Consider the following 18435-nt stretch of genomic DNA (forward strand, 5'->3'; position numbering starts at 1 on the left):
CCTTTATTTAACTAGGCAAACCAAACCCGGACGACGCTGGGCCAATTGTGCGCCGCCCTATGGGACTCCCAATCACGTCCGGTTATGATACAGCCTGTGTATCATGGTTCGGGCTAGTCCTTTTAGTTCCAGTGAAGGGAAATCTTAACGCTACAGCATACAATGACATTGTAGATGATTCTGTGCTTCCAACTTTGTGGCAACAGTTTGGGGAAGGCCCTTTCCTGTTTCAGCATGACACTGCCCCCTTGCACAAAGCAAGGTCCATACAGAAATGGTTTGTTGAGATCGGCGTGGAAGAACTTGACTGGCCTGCACAGAGCCCTCGCCTCAACCCTATTGAACACCTTTGGGAGGAATTGGGACGCTGACTGCGAGCCAGGCCTAATCACCCAACATCACAGTGCCCGACCTCACTAATGCTCTTGTGGCTGAATGGAAGCAAGTCCCCAGCAACAATGTTCCAACATCTAGTGGAAAGCCTTCCCAGAAGAGTGGAGGCTGTTACAGCAGCAATGTTCCAACATCTAGTGGAAAGCCTTACAAGAAGAGTGGAGACTGTTACAGCAGCAAAGGGGAGGGGACCAACTCCATATTAATGCCCATGATTTTAGAATGAGATGTTAGACGAGTAGGTGTCCACATACTTTTGGTCATGTAGTTCAATGGTTCCCAACCAGGGGTACAAGGCCTATCAGGGCGTACTTGAGAAGACTCATGAGACCATAGACCTTCTATTAAAATGCACAAGATGAGGTACTTCAGACAGAATACAGTAACCGAAAAAGGTTGGGAACCACTGAGTGTATCTTAATACCATGTTTCCATCCAACATTTTTATGCCAGTAAAGTTCATGTCGGATAAAAAAAATGTCATGACATGATTGATGGAAGCAGCAAATTTTGTCGTTAAACGTAACAAATATTACCAAATGTCGACAAAACAAAATACTAGGTGAGATTGAATTTAATTAATAGGTGGGATAATAATACGAGAAACGGCGGTGGAAACGCTTTTATGCGCAAATATTGATATAATAGCCATCATATCAAAGTAAACCTGGAATCATCCGATGACATGTGGTCATCGCACTATAACTCCGGAAATCATGCAGTTTATTAGGTGAAATAAATAGTAAAATAACTTTACAGGATGGTGAAAGTGAAAGGTGATGAGCGAGATGCTGCTTTCCAATAAATATCGAGGGTCTTATTCAGGTGACATGATCGTGGGCACACTCGCCATTTAAAGCAAAAAAAAATTGTGAGAAAACCATCAGTAGAGTTAAATGCGACGGAAACCCATTTAATTGAACTTGTATTTTTTAAATTCGGTACATGGTTATTTAACCGCCAAAGGTATTTATATGTGCAGTATGTCATCACACACATACTATAATCTGGAGCAACAAGTCGATTTGATCACCAATGGAAACAAATCTCTGGTGGGAAAATGCACAATTTTATGCAGATTTTAGAATGTCGCCAATTGGGCGGAAACCTAACTTTTCATGCAAAAAAAAATACAAATGTGATATGGACCACAACAAGACGAAAGCACTAATTTCTCCATATACAACATTGGCACAAACGGTTGATTTCTCTTCAGATACACATTGCAGGCAACTGTAGTACAAATGGCGTTCATGTTGTGGCTATAAGTCTGTATGTGTTTAAAGTGATTAAAGCTAATACATTAAATCAATCAATCAAATCCCATCTGCTGAAAATTACACACGCACCAAAACGACCACTGCCTGAAATTCACCCACCCAGAGAAAAGACACGTGTTGAGATTCGCCATCAGCATCAACCGCGTGTTCTCTCTTGCTGCGTGCTAGTTCCTGTTCTGCTGTGAACCTGTGTGGATGAAGGTGCTGTGCCTTAGGACTGATCGATCAAATTACTGACGCTGTCTTTACACAGGTAAATACTTATTCCTTTTTTTTAACAACTAGAGCTATGGACTACGGCACGTACGACAAAAAGACAACAGCCCTAATACAGTATCCGTTGTTTTCGGTTTGCTTTGAGCACCTAGCCTACTGTGTTTACAATGCTAGCTAGGTAACAGTATCTACGTTGTTACTTAGCTATGGCTTATGCAGTAACATTTAGAAAGCTAGTTAGCTAGCTACCTCGTCAGGAATATGAAATGGTTAACTGGCTAAATGACAGCTAGATAGTTAGCTACATTTTATGGCTAGCTGAGCCTCAATGTTGACACTACGGGCGTAGCGAACATTACTAACGTTAAATAGGTAACGTTAGCTTGCTAATTTTGGCTCGTTAGTTAACTAGCTTTGTTAATGACATGGTCTAACGTTAACTAGCTAGGTAACTAACTATTCATCTGTGTGTGTTTTGGCTGACAGGCATTTTTTGAAGAGTCAGTCCTTAGGAACGGAACGGCTGATTTTAAAGTGTTTCCAGACTAAAATGGTTGGCTAGTAAACTAGATGGATAGCTCAACTGTCAGCTAAAACTCAATTGGTGCCTAGTTTGTAGCCAGGTCCACTAACAGCTTCCGCAGTGGTTCAGGATAAACTTGAAGCCGATTGCATTCATCCAGTAGGCTTGTGTTTTGATTGTCATTTGTTAATTCATGAGAATATTGTCTGACAACTCATCCACGTTCCTCTTTTCCAGATAAAGCCATGAACCAAGAGAAACTAGCCAAACTTCAGGCCCAGGTCCGGATAGGTGGAAAGGTAACTACTATCATCTCGACTGTTAAAATCTACATTTTGTTATGACACAGGCATGAACAAATTGTAGTCCCTTCCATATGTGGTAATGTGCAGGGTTGACGGCAGCAGTTTGGTTTAAGGGCATTGGACTTATCAAAGCAAATGGCAGTCGTGTTTCCCCTGAGCATATTACTCCTATTATGAGCAGATGCTTTGGCCCATCCGGCCTGGCTGTGGGGCCCAGGGCTTTGTCTCTTACTGTTTGGTAAGGGCCTTGCTGTGTCTCCTCTCCACAGCTAGATGGCGCTGTTGGTGTGGCTCAAATTTAACACCTGCCGACTGTGCGATTTTTGTCATTGGCGGCTAACATGCTGACTAGACTGGGCACGTACGTGCGCAATCGTGCATGTGTTGGTTTTTGTCCACCCACGCCAGACATAATCAGGATACACATGTTGAAATATCAAAACAAACTCTTAACCAACAATATTAATTTGGGGACAGGTCGAAAAGCATCAAACATTTATGGAAATTTAGCTAGTTAGCTTGCTGTTGCTAGCTCATTTGTCCTGGGATATAAACATTGGGTTGTTATTTTACCTGAAATGCACAAGGTCCTCTACTCTGACAATTCATCCACAAATAAAAGGGTCAACCAAATATTTTTCTAGTCATCTCTCCTCCTTCCAGGCTTCTTCTTTGGACTTTATATGGTGGTTGACAACAAACTTTTAAGGTGCATCACCACCAACTGGACTGGCGCGTGAACCTTAGTGCGTCTTTCAATCACCCACGTGGGTATTTGCTCCTAAAAAAAACAATGAGGAGATGGGAGAGGCGGGACTTGCAGCGTGTGAAGCGTCACAAATAGAACCAAGTTCTGCTTTAGTGCCTGGCTACGCAGACGCTCGTGAGCAGTGTGGATGCAATGATTGAATAATGTATTTTGCCACGCGAACGTGACGTTAGCGGTGTGGTCAGCATGTTGGGTGTATTTCACCAGCCACGTTAGCGGTGTGGTCAGCATGTTGGGTGTATTTCACCAGCCACGTTAGCGGTGTGGTCAGCATGTTGGGTGTATTTCACCAGCCACGTTAGCGGTGTGGTCAGCATGTTGGGTGTATTTCACCAGCCACGTTAGCGGTGTGGTCAGCATGTTGGGTGTGTTTCACCAGCCACGTTAGCGGGTGGTCAGGGCGTCAGTGTGAGTATTTCACTCGTATTTGTGAATACAAATAATGAAGTATGATCACATTTATAGTAACATAAATGCTGCAGTAGCTGTTTTCAAAGTATTTCTGCCATTTTTTTATATTTATTCTATAGCTGGTAAATTAATCGCACAAAGTCAAAGAACTACAAATCCATATTTAACCTTTATTTAACAAGGCAAGTCAGTTAAGAACAAATTCTTATTTACAATGACGGCCTACGATATAGCCTATTCCACCTCACGCTGAAACACTGCCTGGCTGTGAGCACCTGAAGAGCTGAGTGAAGATTTGTTTTTATAAGCACACATGCAAAACGTTGGTCTAATTTACTTGAAACAAAAGTCTACTGAAGTGAGACATTGTCCATGTGTTTCTTGGATGTTTACGTTTGTTTTGTTCACAAGCGTTTTTTGTTTTTTCAATGTTTTGAGTTTCAACTGCTAGAGAAGAGAAGACGATGCAGCTATTCGTCAGCATTGTGTTACCATGGTAACCTCCCACCCTTAAAGGGGCAGGTGAAAAATTGTCATCTGTGATATTTTGGTACAAAAGCCTCAGGTCACAAAATTATATGGAATTAAACAATAGACCACATTACTACTTAATAGTAATACGTTAATTGTTTTCTAAACACTACAGAGCATGCTCATCTTTTTATTAAATTTTTTATTTAGCTGGGGAAAATGTTGTAATCTGCCTGACACAGTGGCTGGTAGGGCATGAAATGTACTTTTTGTTCCGACTGTTGGCACTCAGCATATCACTAACATGTTGATTACTTTAAGTTAGACTAGTACATCCATTGTACTGGCTTGAGATAGAAAATAAGTGAATAAATATTTGGGTGAAGACCAAATACTTGATACGTTTCCCTGGGTGCTGAGTCCAAACCAATGTGCAGGAGATTCGATCTGTTGTGTGTTGCATTCTAATATGTAGTTCTGTGGTTTCATCGGTCACCTCCATTCCTATTCATGGTTTGCACTACAATGCACAAGCAAGTCTCTTATTTTTATTGGTGTTCTTTAGTAGTGGTTTCTTTGCAGCAATTTGACCATGAAGGCCTGACTCACACAGTCTCCTCTGAACAGTTGATGTTGAGATGTCTGTCTTTATTTATTTTTTTATTTAACCAGGTAGGCCAGCTGAGAAGTTCTCATTTACAACTATGACCTGGCCAAGATAAAGCAGAGCAGTGCGACACAAACAACAACATAGAGTTACACATGGAATAAACAAGCGTACAGTCAATAACACAATAGAAAAATCTGTATACAGTGTGTGCAAATGGTGTGAGGAGGTAAGGCAATAAATAGGCCATAGTAGAGAAGTAATTACAATTTAGCAGATTAACACTGGAGTGATAGATGAGCAGATGATGATGTGCAAGTAGAGATACTAGTGTGCAAAAGAGCAGAAAAGTAAATTAAAAACAATATGGGGATGAGGTAGGTAGATTGGGTGGGCTATTTACAGATGGGCTATGTACAGCTGCAGCGATCGGTTAGTCTGTTACTTGAACTCTGTGAAGCATTTATTTGGGCTGCAATTTCTGAGGCTGGTAACTCTAATGAACTTATCCTCTGCAGCAGAGGTAACTCTGGGTCTTCCTTTCCTCTGGCGGTCCTCATGATAGCCAGTTTCATCATAGCGCTTGATGGTTTTTGCGACTGCACTTGAAGAAACGTTCAAAGTTCTTGACATTTTCCTCATTGACTGACCTTCATGTCTTAAAGTAATGATGGAGTGTCGTTTCTCGTTGCTTATTTGAACTGTTCTTGCCATAATATGGACTTGGTATTTTACCAAATAGGGCTAACTTCTGTATACCACCCCTACCTTGTCACAACACAACTGATTGGCTCAAAAGCATTAAGAAGGAAAGAAATTCCACAAATTAACTTTAAACAAGGCACACTTGTCAATTGAAATGCATTCCAGGTGACTACCTCATGAAGCTAGTTGAGAGAATGCCAAGAGTGTGCAAAGCTGTCATCAATGCAAAGGGTGGCTATTTGAAGAATCTCAAATAAAATAACATATATTTTGATTTTACACTTCATTTAACACTATTTCATAGTTGTGACGTCGTCACTATTATTCTACAATGTAGAAAATAGTGAAAGTAAAGAAAAACCCTTGAATAAGTAGGTGTTCAAACCTTTTGACTGGTACTAAAAACATATTTTATTATTATTCCCCAAACCCTACCACCCCTCCCCTAATTGGAGTAAACTAATGAACAATGACACTTAGGCTTCTACTTATAGATACTATATACATTTTACGGGCATATTTTGCTATTTTAGTTCTGTCCTTCCTCAACCGCTAATCACTTTCTGATGTCCATCCATTTTGGATTTCTATTTGCCATATATTTTTAACTGTGCTGTTTCATATTTTACAGATACAGTCTATTTTACATTGTTTATCTTGTTATTAGTCCCATCCTTCAGCTCCATTCAACCCCTCCCATCGATCTCTTAACCCCATCCGTTTTGGATTTCTATTTGCCATTTTTTAAACGGTGTTGTGATGTTTCCTAAAGTTCTGAACCTTTTCTATTCGTATAGTTTCTACAGATTGTAAATACTTTATATTATTTATTTTTTTGCTAAAAGTATTATATGATTGGCTTTTCAAATCACCCAGTGGTGCTATCTGCAGTTAGGTCCAGGTAAATGTTTGTACTTTGTCCCACTGGAATAAAACAAGCACATGTTGACCTTTACCTGTTTGTTGTCCTCAGGGAACAGCTCGTAGGAAGAAGGACATGTTGACCTTTATCTGTTTGTTGTCCTCAGGGAACAGCTCGTAGGAAGAAGGACATGTTGACCTTTACCTGTTTGTCGTCCTCAGGGAACAGCTCGCCGGAAGAAGGACATGTTGACCTTTATCTGTTTGTTGTCCTCAGGGAACAGCTCGTAGGAAGAAGGACATGTTGACCTTTACCTGTTTGTCGTCCTCAGGGAACAGCTCGTAGGAAGAAGGACATGTTGACCTTTATCTGTTTGTTGTCCTCAGGGAACAGCTCGTAGGAAGAAGGACATGTTGACCTTTACCTGTTTGTCGTCCTCAGGGAACAGCTCGCCGGAAGAAGGACATGTTGACCTTTATCTGTTTGTTGTCCTCAGGGAACAGCTCGTAGGAAGAAGGACATGTTGACCTTTACCTGTTTGTCGTCCTCAGGGAACAGCTCGTAGGAAGGACATGTTGACCTTTATCTGTTTGTTGTCCTCAGGGAACAGCTCGTAGGAAGAAGGACATGTTGACCTTTACCTGTTTGTTGTCCTCAGGGAACAGCTCGCCGGAAGAAGGACATGTTGACCTTTACTTGTTTGTTGTCCTCAGGGAACAGCTCGTAGGAAGAAGGACATGTTGACCTTTACCTGTTTGTCGTCCTCAGGGAACAGCTCGTAGGAAGAAGGACATGTTGACCTTTACCTGTTTGTTGTCCTCAGGGAACAGCTCGTAGGAAGAAGGACATGTTGACCTTTATCTGTTTGTTGTCCTCAGGGAACAGCTCGTAGGAAGAAGGACATGTTGACCTTTACCTGTTTGTTGTCCTCAGGGAACAGCTCGCCGGAAGAAGGACATGTTGACCTTTATCTGTTTGTTGTCCTCAGGGAACAGCTCGTAGGAAGAAGGACATGTTGACCTTTACCTGTTTGTTGTCCTCAGGGAACAGCTCGCCGGAAGAAGGACATGTTGACCTTTACTTGTTTGTTGTCCTCAGGGAACAGCTCGTAGGAAGAAGGACATGTTGACCTTTACCTGTTTGTTGTCCTCAGGGAACAGCTCGCCGGAAGAAGGACATGTTGACCTTTACTTGTTTGTTGTCCTCAGGGAACAGCTCGTAGGAAGAAGGACATGTTGACCTTTACCTGTTTGTTGTCCTCAGGGAACAGCTCGCCGGAAGAAGGACATGTTGACCTTTACTTGTTTGTTGTCCTCAGGGAACAGCTCGTAGGAAGAAGGACATGTTGACCTTTACCTGTTTGTCGTCCTCAGGGAACAGCTCGTAGGAAGAAGGACATGTTGACCTTTACCTGTTTGTCGTCCTCAGGGAACAGCTCGTAGGAAGAAGAAGGTGGTTCACAGAACGGCAACAGCCGACGACAAAAAACTCCAGAGTTCCTTGAAGAAACTGGCAGTGAACAACATCGCTGGTATTGAGGAGGCAAGTCATTCCAATCAACATTTTATTTATTTTTTTAAAGGAGAAACTTAAGTTGACCATCTTCACACTGAGCATGTCAACTTAATCAACACTTGGCCTCTCCCCTGCCTTGGCACCAAATGTAGATCTGAAAGTCTCGGGATAGGGTTCAACAACCGCTTGTTCTCTGAAATGATTAGATAGGTAGACAGCGTGTCCTGTGAAAGTCTACGGTAAAAATTGTAGTCATATTGCTGATGTAACGGATGTGAAATGGCTAGCTAGTTAGCGGTGGTGCGCGCTAATAGCCTTTCAGTCGGTGACGTCACTCGCTCTGAGACCTTGAAGTAGTGGTTCCCCCTTGCTCTGCAAGGGCCGTGGCTTTTGTGGAGCGATGGGTAACGATGTTTCGTGGGTGACTGTTATTGATGTGTGCAGAGGGTCCCTGGTTCGCGCCCCGATCGGGGCGAGGGGACGGACTACAGTTAAACTGTTACACTGACACCTTTTTCAATCCAATCTGGGCCCTGTTCAGTTGCCATAGAAATTCCTCTAATAGAGCCGATGTGAATGTTCTACATGTCAGAAAGGCATGATTTGTTCTTCATAGCATATTTCTATCTGAACGTTCCCGAAACATTGTCGTGCTGAATGTTATACATTATACAGGACAGAATGCTGTGCTAAACCCTGGTCTTATCCCCCCCCTCCCAGGTGAACATGATAAAGGACGATGGCACAGTGATCCACTTCAACAACCCCAAGGTGCAGGCCTCTCTGTCTGCCAACACGTTTGCCATCACAGGCCATGCAGAGAACAAACAGCTGACAGAGATGCTGCCAGGCATCCTCAGCCAGCTGGGGGCAGACAGCTTCACCAGCCTTCGCAAACTGGCAGAGCAGTTCCCACGCCAAGGTGGGTGTAGTGTGTACACTGCATTTGGAATGTATTCAGACCCCTTGATTTCTCTGTATTTTGTTAAGTTACAGCCTGTTTTTTCCCTCATGAATTTACACAGAACACCCCATAATGACAAAGCAAAAACATGTTTTTAGAAATTGTAGCAAAATTATTAAAATGAAAAAGCTGAATTAACACATTTACATAAGTATTCAGACCCTTTACTCAGTACTTTGTTGAAACACCTTTGGCAGCGATTACAGCCTCGAGTCTTCTTGGGTATGATGCTACAAGCTTGGCACACCTGTATTTGGGGAGTGTCTCCCATTCTTCTCTGCAGATCCTCTCAAGCTCTGTCAGGTTGGATGGGGAGTGTCGCTGCACAGCTATTTTCAGGTCTCCCCAGAGATGTTCGATCGGGTTCAAGTCCGGGCTCTGGCTGGGCCACTCAAGGACATTCAGAGACTTGTCCCGAAGCCACTCCTGTGTTGTCTTGGCTGTGTGCTGAGAGTCATTGTCCTGTTGGAAGGTGAACCTTCGCCCCAGTCTGAGGTCCTGAGTGCTATGGTACAGGTTTTCATCAATGATCTCTGTACTTTGCTCCGTTCATCTTTCCCTCAATCCTGACTAGTCTCCCAGTCCTGTTGCTGAAAAACATCTCCACAGCATGATGCTGCCACCACCATGCTTCACCGTAGGGATGGTGCCAGGTTTCCTCCAGACGTGATGCTTGGCATTCAGGCCAAAGAGTTCAATCTTGGTTTCATCGGACCAGAGAATCTTGTTTCTCATGGTCTGAGAGTCTAGGTGCCTTTTAACAAACTCCAAGTGGGCTGTCATGTGCCTTTTACTGAGGAGTGGCTTCCGTCTGGCCACTCTACCATAAAGGCCTGATTGGTGGAGTGCTGCAGAGATGGGTCATTCTCATAGGAAAGGGGCTGATATTTCAGTTTTATTTTTTGATACATTTGCAAACATTTCTAAACCTGTTTTCGCTTTGTTATTATGGGATATTGTGTGTAGCTTAAGGAGTAAAAATAATGATTTCATCCATTTTCGAATAAGGCTGTAACGAAACAAAAAGTGGGAAAAGTCGAGGGCTCTGAATACTTTCAAAATGCACTTTAGTCACAGCCTCACGCCGTGTTCAAGAATAAAATGTCTAATTTTCCCCCTTTCCCCCCCCCCCCCCCGATTGCAGTACTTGACAACAAAGCGATGTCAATCAGCAAACCAGAAGATATTGAAGAAGAAGATGAAGTTCCAGGTATTGTTTCACGGCTTTGTTGTTAAAACGAAGGCATCAGGCTCTGTCGGGTGGCGCAGTGGTCTAAGGCACCGCATGGCAGGGCTAGCTGTGCCACCAGAGACTCTGGGTTCCAGCCCAGGCTCTGTCGCAGACCGGGAGGACCAAGGGGCGGCGCACAATTGGCCCCGCGTCCGTCAGGGGTGGGTTTGGCCGGTAGGGATATCCTTGTCTCATCGCGCACTAGCGACTCCTGTGGCGGGCCGGGCGCAGGGCATGCTGACACGGTCGCCAGGTGTATGGTGTTTCCTCTGACACATTGGTGCGGCTGGCTTCCGGGTTAAGTGAGCAGTGTGTCAAGAAGCAGTGCGGCTTGGTTGGGTTGTGTTTAGGAGGACGCACGGCTCTCGACCTTCGCCTCTCCCGAGTCCGTACGGGAGTTGCAGCGACGAGACAAGACTGTAACTACCAATTGGATACCACGAAATTGGGGAGGAAAAAGGGGTATCGTTCTCTCTCTGGGGTGATATGACGCTGGTAGAGGTGCAGTATGTTGGTCTCCTACTGTAAGTAGCGTTGGATTAGAGCCTCTGCCAAATGACTTGATGGTACTTTCCTGAAGATTTACATGTAACTCTCTCTCTCCGCAGATCTCGTAGAAAACTTTGATGAAGCGTCAAAGAATGAAGCCAACTAATGAATCCAACTCCAGGCTCCTACTACCCTCTACCCAGTACCCTCTACCCTTCCTCAGTACCCTCTATTCAGAACCCACTGGGTACCCCCAATTACCTATCTACTACCCAGTGCACACCTCTCTATCATGTGGACTCAAAGTGGGATCTGTTCAGAAAGATGTAGCATGACTTACAGAATCTATCATGTAGAACAGATGAGTGTCAGAGCAGTCACCATTCCTATTCTCTCTCACTCACTCTCTCTCTCTCATGGCCTCAATACACCCCCAGACCCCCCTCTCTCTCTCTCATGGCCTCAATACACCCCAGACCTCCCCTCTCTCTCTCATGGCCTCAATACACCCCAGACCTCCCCTCTCTCTCTCTCTCTCATGGCCTCAATACACCCCAGACCTCCCCCCCCTCTCTCTCTCTCATGGCCTCAATACACCCCCAGACCTCCCCTCTCTCTCTCTCATGGCCTCAATACACCCCAGACCTCCCCTCTCTCTCTCTCTCATGGCCTCAATACACCCCAGACCTCCCCCCTCTCTCTCTCTCTCATGGCCTCAATACACCCCAGACCTCCCCTCTCTCTCTCTCTCTCATGGCCTCAATACACCCCAGACCTCCCCTCTCTCTCTCTCTCTCATGGCCTCAATACACCCCAGACCTCCCCCCTCTCTCTCTCTCTCATGGCCTCAATACACCCCAGACCTCCCTCATCACTGCTTTTGACCAGGACCCGAAGGGATTTGAGTCAAAAGTAGTGTACAATGTATTTGGGAATAGTTTACCATTTTGGTACGCAGCCAGTATACCAACCACCACCAACTGTAACACAGTAATCCATGTTTCGTATTTTAACAGGGCGGTCCTATTCATGTCTACATTACCTGACTAGAGCACTAAGTACTCCATCCACAATGATCCCCCTGTCTAGTGGACTACGTTTTGATTAGAGCAATGGGGGTGCCGTTTGGGAGGCCCATTTACGATCAGTACATCTATCGGACATGTCTAGGTGGGTCTTACTGTAGGATGTCAACAGGTCCCTGCCCTGCCAGACATGTCTAGGTGGGTCTTACTGTAGGATGTCAACAGGTCCCAGCCAGACATGTCTAGGTGGGTCTTACTGTAGGATGTCAACAGGTCCTGGCCCTGCCAGACATGTCTAGGTGGGCCTTACTGTAGGATGTCAACAGGTCCCTGCCAGACATGTCTAGGTGGGTCTTACTGTAGGATGTCAACAGGTCCTGGCCCTGCCAGACATGTCTAGGTGGGTCTTACTGTAGGATGTCAACAGGTCCTGGCCCTGCCAGACATGTCTAGTCTTATACAATTGTTTTCCTTTTTCTCCTGTTTATTAAAAACCCAATAAATCTGATCGTGAATAGTTTGTTTGGTGTGTTTATTAGGTGTGGGATCCACCGTGGGGCCCCCTGGTCCTCCGTAGGGGGGCCCCTGGTCCACTGTGGGGCCCTATAGGGAATAGGTGCCATTTGGGATCTGCATGTTTCTGTGGTCTTGCTTAGAGGTAATATGTCAATTTTTGGGTGACCCTGACCAAATTCACATAGAAATGTGTGTTATAGATCTGTCATTCTCATAGCAAGCCAGTCTGAGAAGCAGTAGATCTGTTCTAAACTTGGAGGCAAAAGAAATGTCCCTTTTTCCAGGACCCTGTCTTTCAAAGATAATTTGTAAAAATCCAAATAACTTCACAGATCTTCATTGTAAAGGGTTTAAACACTGTTTCTCATGCTTGTTCAATGAACCATAAACAATTAATGAACATGCACCTGTGGAACGGTCGTTAGAACAATAACAGCTTACAGACGGTAGGCAATTAAGGTCACAGTTATGAAAACTTAGGACACTAAAGAGGCCTTTCTACTGAGTGAAAAACACCAAAAGAAAGATGCACAGGGTCCCTGCTCATCTGCGTGAATGTGCCTTAGGCATGCTGCAAGGAGGCATGAGGACTGCAGATGTGGCCAGGGCTATAAATTGCAATGTCCATACTGTGAGACGCCTAAGACAGCACTACAGGGAGACAGGACGGACAGCTGACCATCCTCGCATTGGCAGACCATGTGTAACAACACCTGCACAGGATCGGTACCTCCGAACATCACACCTGCGGGACAGGATGGCAGCAACAACTGCCCGAGTTACACCAGGAACGCACAATCCCTCCATCAGTGCTCAGATTGTCCGCAATAGGCTGAAAGAGGCTGGACTGAGGGCTTGTAGGCCTGTTGTAAGGCAGGTCCTCACCAGACATCGCCGGCAACAACGTCGCCTATGGGCACAAACCCACCATCGCTGGACCAGACAGGACTGGCAAGAAGTGCTCTTCGCTGACGAGTCGCGGTTTTGTCTCACCAGGGGTGATGGTCGGATTCACGTTTATCGTTGAAGGAATGAGTTACTGAGGCCTGTACTCTGGAGCGGGATCTATTTGGAGGTGGGGGGTCCGTCATGGTCTGGGGCGGTGTGTCACAGCGTCATCGGACTGAGCTTGTTGTCATTGCAGGCAATCTCAACGCTGTGCGTTACAAGGAAGACATCCTCCTCCCTCATGTGGTACCCTTCCTGCAGGCTCATCCTGACATGACCCTCCAGCATGACAATGCCACCAGCCATACTGCTTGTTCTGTGTGTGATTTCCTGCAAGACAGGAATGTCAGTGTTTTGCCATGGCCAGCGAAGAGCCCGGATCTCAATTCCATTGAGCACGTCTGGGACCTGTTGGATCGGAGAGTGAGGGATAGGGCCATTCCCCCCAGAAATGTCCAGGAACTTGCAGGTGCCTTGGTGGAAGAGTGGGGTAATATCTCACAGCAAGAACTGGCAAATCTGGTGCAGTCCATGAGGAGGAGATGCACTGCAGTACTTAATGCAGCTGGTGGCCACACCAGATACTGACTGTTACTTTTGATTTTGACCCCCCCCCCCTTTGTTCAGGGACACATTATTCAATTTCTGTTACTCACATGTCTGTGGAACTTGTTCAGTTTGTCTCAGTTGTTGAATCGTGTTATGTTCATACAAATATTTACACATGTTAAGTTTGCTGAAAATAAACGCAGTTGACAGTGAGAGGACGTTTCATTTTTTGCTGAGTTTATGTGCAATATTTCTATGCTCGTTAAGTTTTTGCGTCTTTTTGAGTTTTGTACAGCAGCTTCAAACAGCTGAAAATACAATATTTTTGGTTATTGAAAAAAAAGAGATGGTACAATGATTCTCTACACTACACATTTCTTATTTTGTCACAAACTGAAAATAAGGGAACTATTAGAATTTTAGCAACCGGGAAATGGCGGAATGATTCCTGCATATTGCACCTTTTTTTACATTTTATTAAAAATATAATTTAAAGTTACAAGTCCAGACTAGAGCCTCAATGTGTGGCTTGGACTACATTGGGAATAGGGGTCTGTTTTCAGTCACAGACCATGTATAAATATATAGGATATTTTTCCCCAAGGTCCCACAGGATTACATTTTACATTTAAGTCATTTAGCAGACGCTCTTATCCAGAGCGACTTACAAATTGGAAAGTTCATACATATTCATCCTGGTCCCCCCGTGGGGAATGAACCCACAACCCTGGCGTTGCAAGCGCCATGCTCTACCAACTGAGCCACACGGGACCACTGCCTGGTGGATTGATGAAATCACTGCATGGTTACATAGCAATATATTTTAAAAGGGCTTTAACATGGCTATCGGTGACGTTTCATTGTCATGGACAATGGTGAAGTCCCAAAAGGCACCATAGTCCCTATATAGTGCACTACTTTAGACCAGAGCCCTATTCCCTATATAGTGCACTACTTTTGACCGGCGGTATATAGTGCACTACTTTTGACCGGCGGTATATAGTGCACTACTTTTGACCGGCGGTATATAGTGCACTACTTTAGACCAGAGTCCTATTCCCTATATAGGGCACTACTTTTGACCAGCGGTATATAGTGCACTACTTTTGACCGGCGGTATATAGTGCACTACTTTTGACCGGCGGTATATAGTGCACTACTTTAGACCAGAGCCCTATTCCCTATATAGGGCACTACTTTTGACCGGTGGTATATAGGGCACTACTTTTGACCGGCGGTATATAGTGCACTACTTTTGACCGGCGGTATATAGTGCACTACTTCAGACCAGAGCCCTATTCCCTATATAGGGCACTACTTTTGACCGGCGGTATATAGGGCACTACTTTTGACCGGCGGTATATAGTGCACTACTTTTGACCGGCGGTATATAGGGCACTACTTTTGACCGGCGGTATATAGGGCACTACTTTTGACCGGCGGTATATAGGGCACTACTTTTGACCGGCGGTATATAGGGCACTACTTTTGACCGGCGGTATATAGTGCACTACTTTTGACCGGCGGTATATAGTGCACTACTTTAGACCAGAGCCCTATTCCCTATATAGTGCACTACTTTTGACCAGCGGTATATAGTGCACTACTTTTGACCGGCGGTATATAGTGCACTACTTTTGACCGGCGGTATATAGTGCACTACTTTAGACCAGAGCCCTATTCCCTATATAGTGCACTACTTTTGACCGGCGGTTTATAGGGCACTACTTTTGACCGGCGGTATATAGGGCACTACTTTTGACCGGCGGTATATAGTGCACTACTTTTGACCGGCGGTATATAGGGCACTACTTTTGACCGGCGGTATATAGGGCACTACTTTTGACCGGCGGTATATAGTGCACTACTTTTGACCGGCGGTATATAGTGCACTACTTTTGACCGGCGGTATATAGTGCACTACTTTTGACCGGCGGTATATAGGGCACTACTTTTGACCGGCGGTATATAGTGCACTACTTTTGACCGGCGGTATATAGGGCACTACTTTTGACCGGCGGTATATAGGGCACTACTTTTGACCGGCGGTATATAGGGCACTACTTTTGACCGGCGGTAAATAGTGCACTACTTTTGACCGGCGGTATATAGTGCACTACTTTTGACCGGCGGTATATAGTGCACTACTTTTGACCGGCGGTATATAGGGCACTACTTTTGACCGGCGGTATATAGTGCACTACTTTTGACCGGCGGTATATAGGGCACTACTTTTGACCGGCGGTATATAGGGCACTACTTTTGACCGGCGGTATATAGGGCACTACTTTTGACCGGCGGTATATAGGGCACTACTTTTGACCGGCGGTATATAGGGCACTACTTTTGACCGGCGGTATATAGGGCACTATATAGGGACTATGGTGTGATTTCTGACTCGGACAAGGCCCTGCATTGAGTTGCATTTTCTTATTTTTATTCATTTTTTATTTAACCTTTATTTAACCAGGTAGGCCAGTTGAGAACAAGTTCTCATTTACAACTGCGACCTGGCCAAGATAAAGCAAAGCAGTGTGACAGAAACAACACACAGAGAGTTACACATAAACAAACGTACAGTCAATAACACAATAGAAAAATCTTTGTACAGTGTGTGCAAATGTAGGGAGGTAAGACAATAAATAGGGCCTAGAGGCGAAAATAATTACAATTTCGCATTAACACTGGAGCGATAGATGTGCTGATGATGATGTGCAAGTAGAGATACTGGGGTGCAAGAGGGTAAGTAATAATATGGGGATGAGGTAGTTGGGTGGGCTATTTACAGATTGGCTGTGTACAGGTACAGTGATGGGTAAGCTGCTCTGACAGCTGGTGCTTAAAGTTAGTGAGGGGAGATATGAGACTCCAGCTTCAGAGATTTTTGCAATTCGTTCAAGTCATTGGCAGCAGAGAACTGGAAGGAAAGGCGGCCAAAGGAAGTGTTGGCTTTGGGGATGACCAGTGAAATATACCTGCTGGAGTGCGTGCTATGGGTGGGTGTTGCTATGGTGACCAGTGAGCTGAGATAAGGCGGTGCTTTACCTAGCAAAGACTTATAGATGACCTGGAGCCAGTAGGTTTGGCGACGGATATGTAGTGAAGGCCAGCCAACGAGAGCATACAGGTCGCAGTGGTGGGTAGTATATGGGGCTTTGGTGACAAAACGGATGGCACTGTGATAGACTACATCCAGTTTAATGAGTAGAGTGTTGGAGGCTATTTTATAAATGACATCGCCGAAGTCAAGGATCGGTAGGATAGTCAGTTTTACGAGGGTATGTTTGGCGGCATGAGTGAAGGAGGCTTTGTTTGCGAAATAGGAAGCCGATTCTAGATTTAATTTTGGATTGGAGATGCTTAATGTGAGTCTGGAAGGACAGTTTACAGTCTAATCAGACACCTAGGTATTTGTAGTTGTCCACATATTCTAGGTCAGAACCGTCCAGAGTTGTGATGCTAGTCGAGCGGGAGGGTGCGGGCAGCAATCGGTTGAAGACAATGCACTTAGTTTTACTCTATGATATAGGGGTGATGTGTATCCCGACTCTGCTTGTGCCTGGAAAAGGCATCTTACAAGGTTATTAAATTAATGCTATTTTTCGCTGAACGGTGGAGCTAATTGTAAAGGTGTCCGCATCACAGGAGGCTGGTAAGGGGAGGATGGCTGGAAGGGAGTGAATGGAACGATATCAAACACATTTGAACCATGCGTATGATGTGCTTGATACCATTCCAGACATTACTAGACGCACATCCTCCCCACTTTAGGTGCCACCAGCCGCCTGTGGTCTGCACACAGTTTTTTATTTTTATGAGAAAAAAAGCAGCAATATCCATCATGAGACACCGTAGCAATAAGTACACAATGGTTTGAATTAAACCAAAATAACCAATTGGCCAATATTCCTCTCTAGAGGCACTGTTTCGACTGCTCCTATACTTTTGCTGACACCCAACCCAGAAAGACAATTTCCATACACGGCCACATTGAAAATCAGATAAGAAAATTCCTAGTAAAACGCTTTAGTCGTCACCTTTGTGCACAAAACATCCATTGAATTATTCAAATAATTGTCGCTTAGGCCATTTTGTTATCACTCACAGGCAAAGATATTGGCTGCGTTCTCGTACATGAAAACTGTGAGGTACCATGGGTAAATTGTGTTCGGCTGACTGATCTACAAATAATATTGAGTAGTTATTAACGATGCAAGATGACTTGTAGATTAGTTAGTCTCGCCTTTAAAATCGGCCATTAAAATATTAGTGCTAGTGCGCATGTGATGTTGGTGTATACGTGTTTTTTTTAACAGTCTACCGTATAAAGAAATATATAACTAATCCAAGATAGTTCATCTGTGTCGTTTACCGTGGGAGCAAATGAAGCATAGTGGGCTGAAAAAGCAAGGAAGTAGGCAAAGCCAATCACGATCTAGCGTGATCCTATTGGTGCGTTGTTGCATGTATTTGCATATTGCCTTTAGGGAACGCTTCCTATTTGAGGTGCGCAAATCAATTCGACTTTGCACTCCTAAACAACGCCATTTTTTTTTAAAGTCTATAAAACTTAGTGCACTGTTTTCGTAACAGTTTCTAGTTTTGGGATTTTTTCTTTTTATTGATATCAGATGTTTCATCGATGAGAAAATTTGC

The 18435-nt window shown here is 44.5% G+C and overlaps 1 protein-coding gene across 2 annotated transcripts; it reads left to right on the plus strand.

Moving 5' to 3' along the window:
• The first annotated feature begins 1769 nt into the window (after nucleotides 1–1769).
• On the plus strand, nucleotides 1770–12286 carry LOC139560650 (transcription factor BTF3 homolog 4-like). Of its 2 annotated transcripts, XM_071377627.1 has the most exons (6): nucleotides 1770–1926; nucleotides 2650–2711; nucleotides 7971–8084; nucleotides 8778–8979; nucleotides 10166–10231; nucleotides 10861–12286. In XM_071377627.1, the coding sequence occupies exons 2-6, from the start codon at nucleotides 2658–2660 to the stop codon at nucleotides 10905–10907; spliced, it is 483 nt and encodes a 160-aa protein (XP_071233728.1). In that variant the 5' UTR covers nucleotides 1770–1926; nucleotides 2650–2657; the 3' UTR covers nucleotides 10908–12286. The 2 variants fall into 2 exon arrangements, with proteins under 2 accessions (XP_071233728.1, XP_071233729.1); XM_071377628.1 differs by lacking the exon at nucleotides 10166–10231.
• Nucleotides 12287–18435: the final 6149 nt, after the last annotated feature.

The sequence above is a fragment of the Salvelinus alpinus genome, chromosome 30 (genome assembly GCF_045679555.1).
Source record: "Salvelinus alpinus chromosome 30, SLU_Salpinus.1, whole genome shotgun sequence".
Classification (NCBI taxonomy): domain Eukaryota; kingdom Metazoa; phylum Chordata; class Actinopteri; order Salmoniformes; family Salmonidae; genus Salvelinus; species Salvelinus alpinus.

What these genes read in the sequence shown, in the direction of transcription:
- LOC139560650 (XM_071377627.1), top strand. Translation starts at nt 2,658, where the DNA reads ATGAACCAAGAGAAACTAGCCAAACTTCAGGCCCAGGTCCGGATAGGT. An exon ending in ACATCGCTGGTATTGAGGAG is followed by an intron (nt 8,085 to 8,777) that starts GCAAGTCATTCC and finishes CCCCCCTCCCAG; the next exon opens with GTGAACATGATAAAGGACGA. An exon ending in AGAGCAGTTCCCACGCCAAG is followed by an intron (nt 8,980 to 10,165) that starts GTGGGTGTAGTG and finishes CCCCGATTGCAG; the next exon opens with TACTTGACAACAAAGCGATG.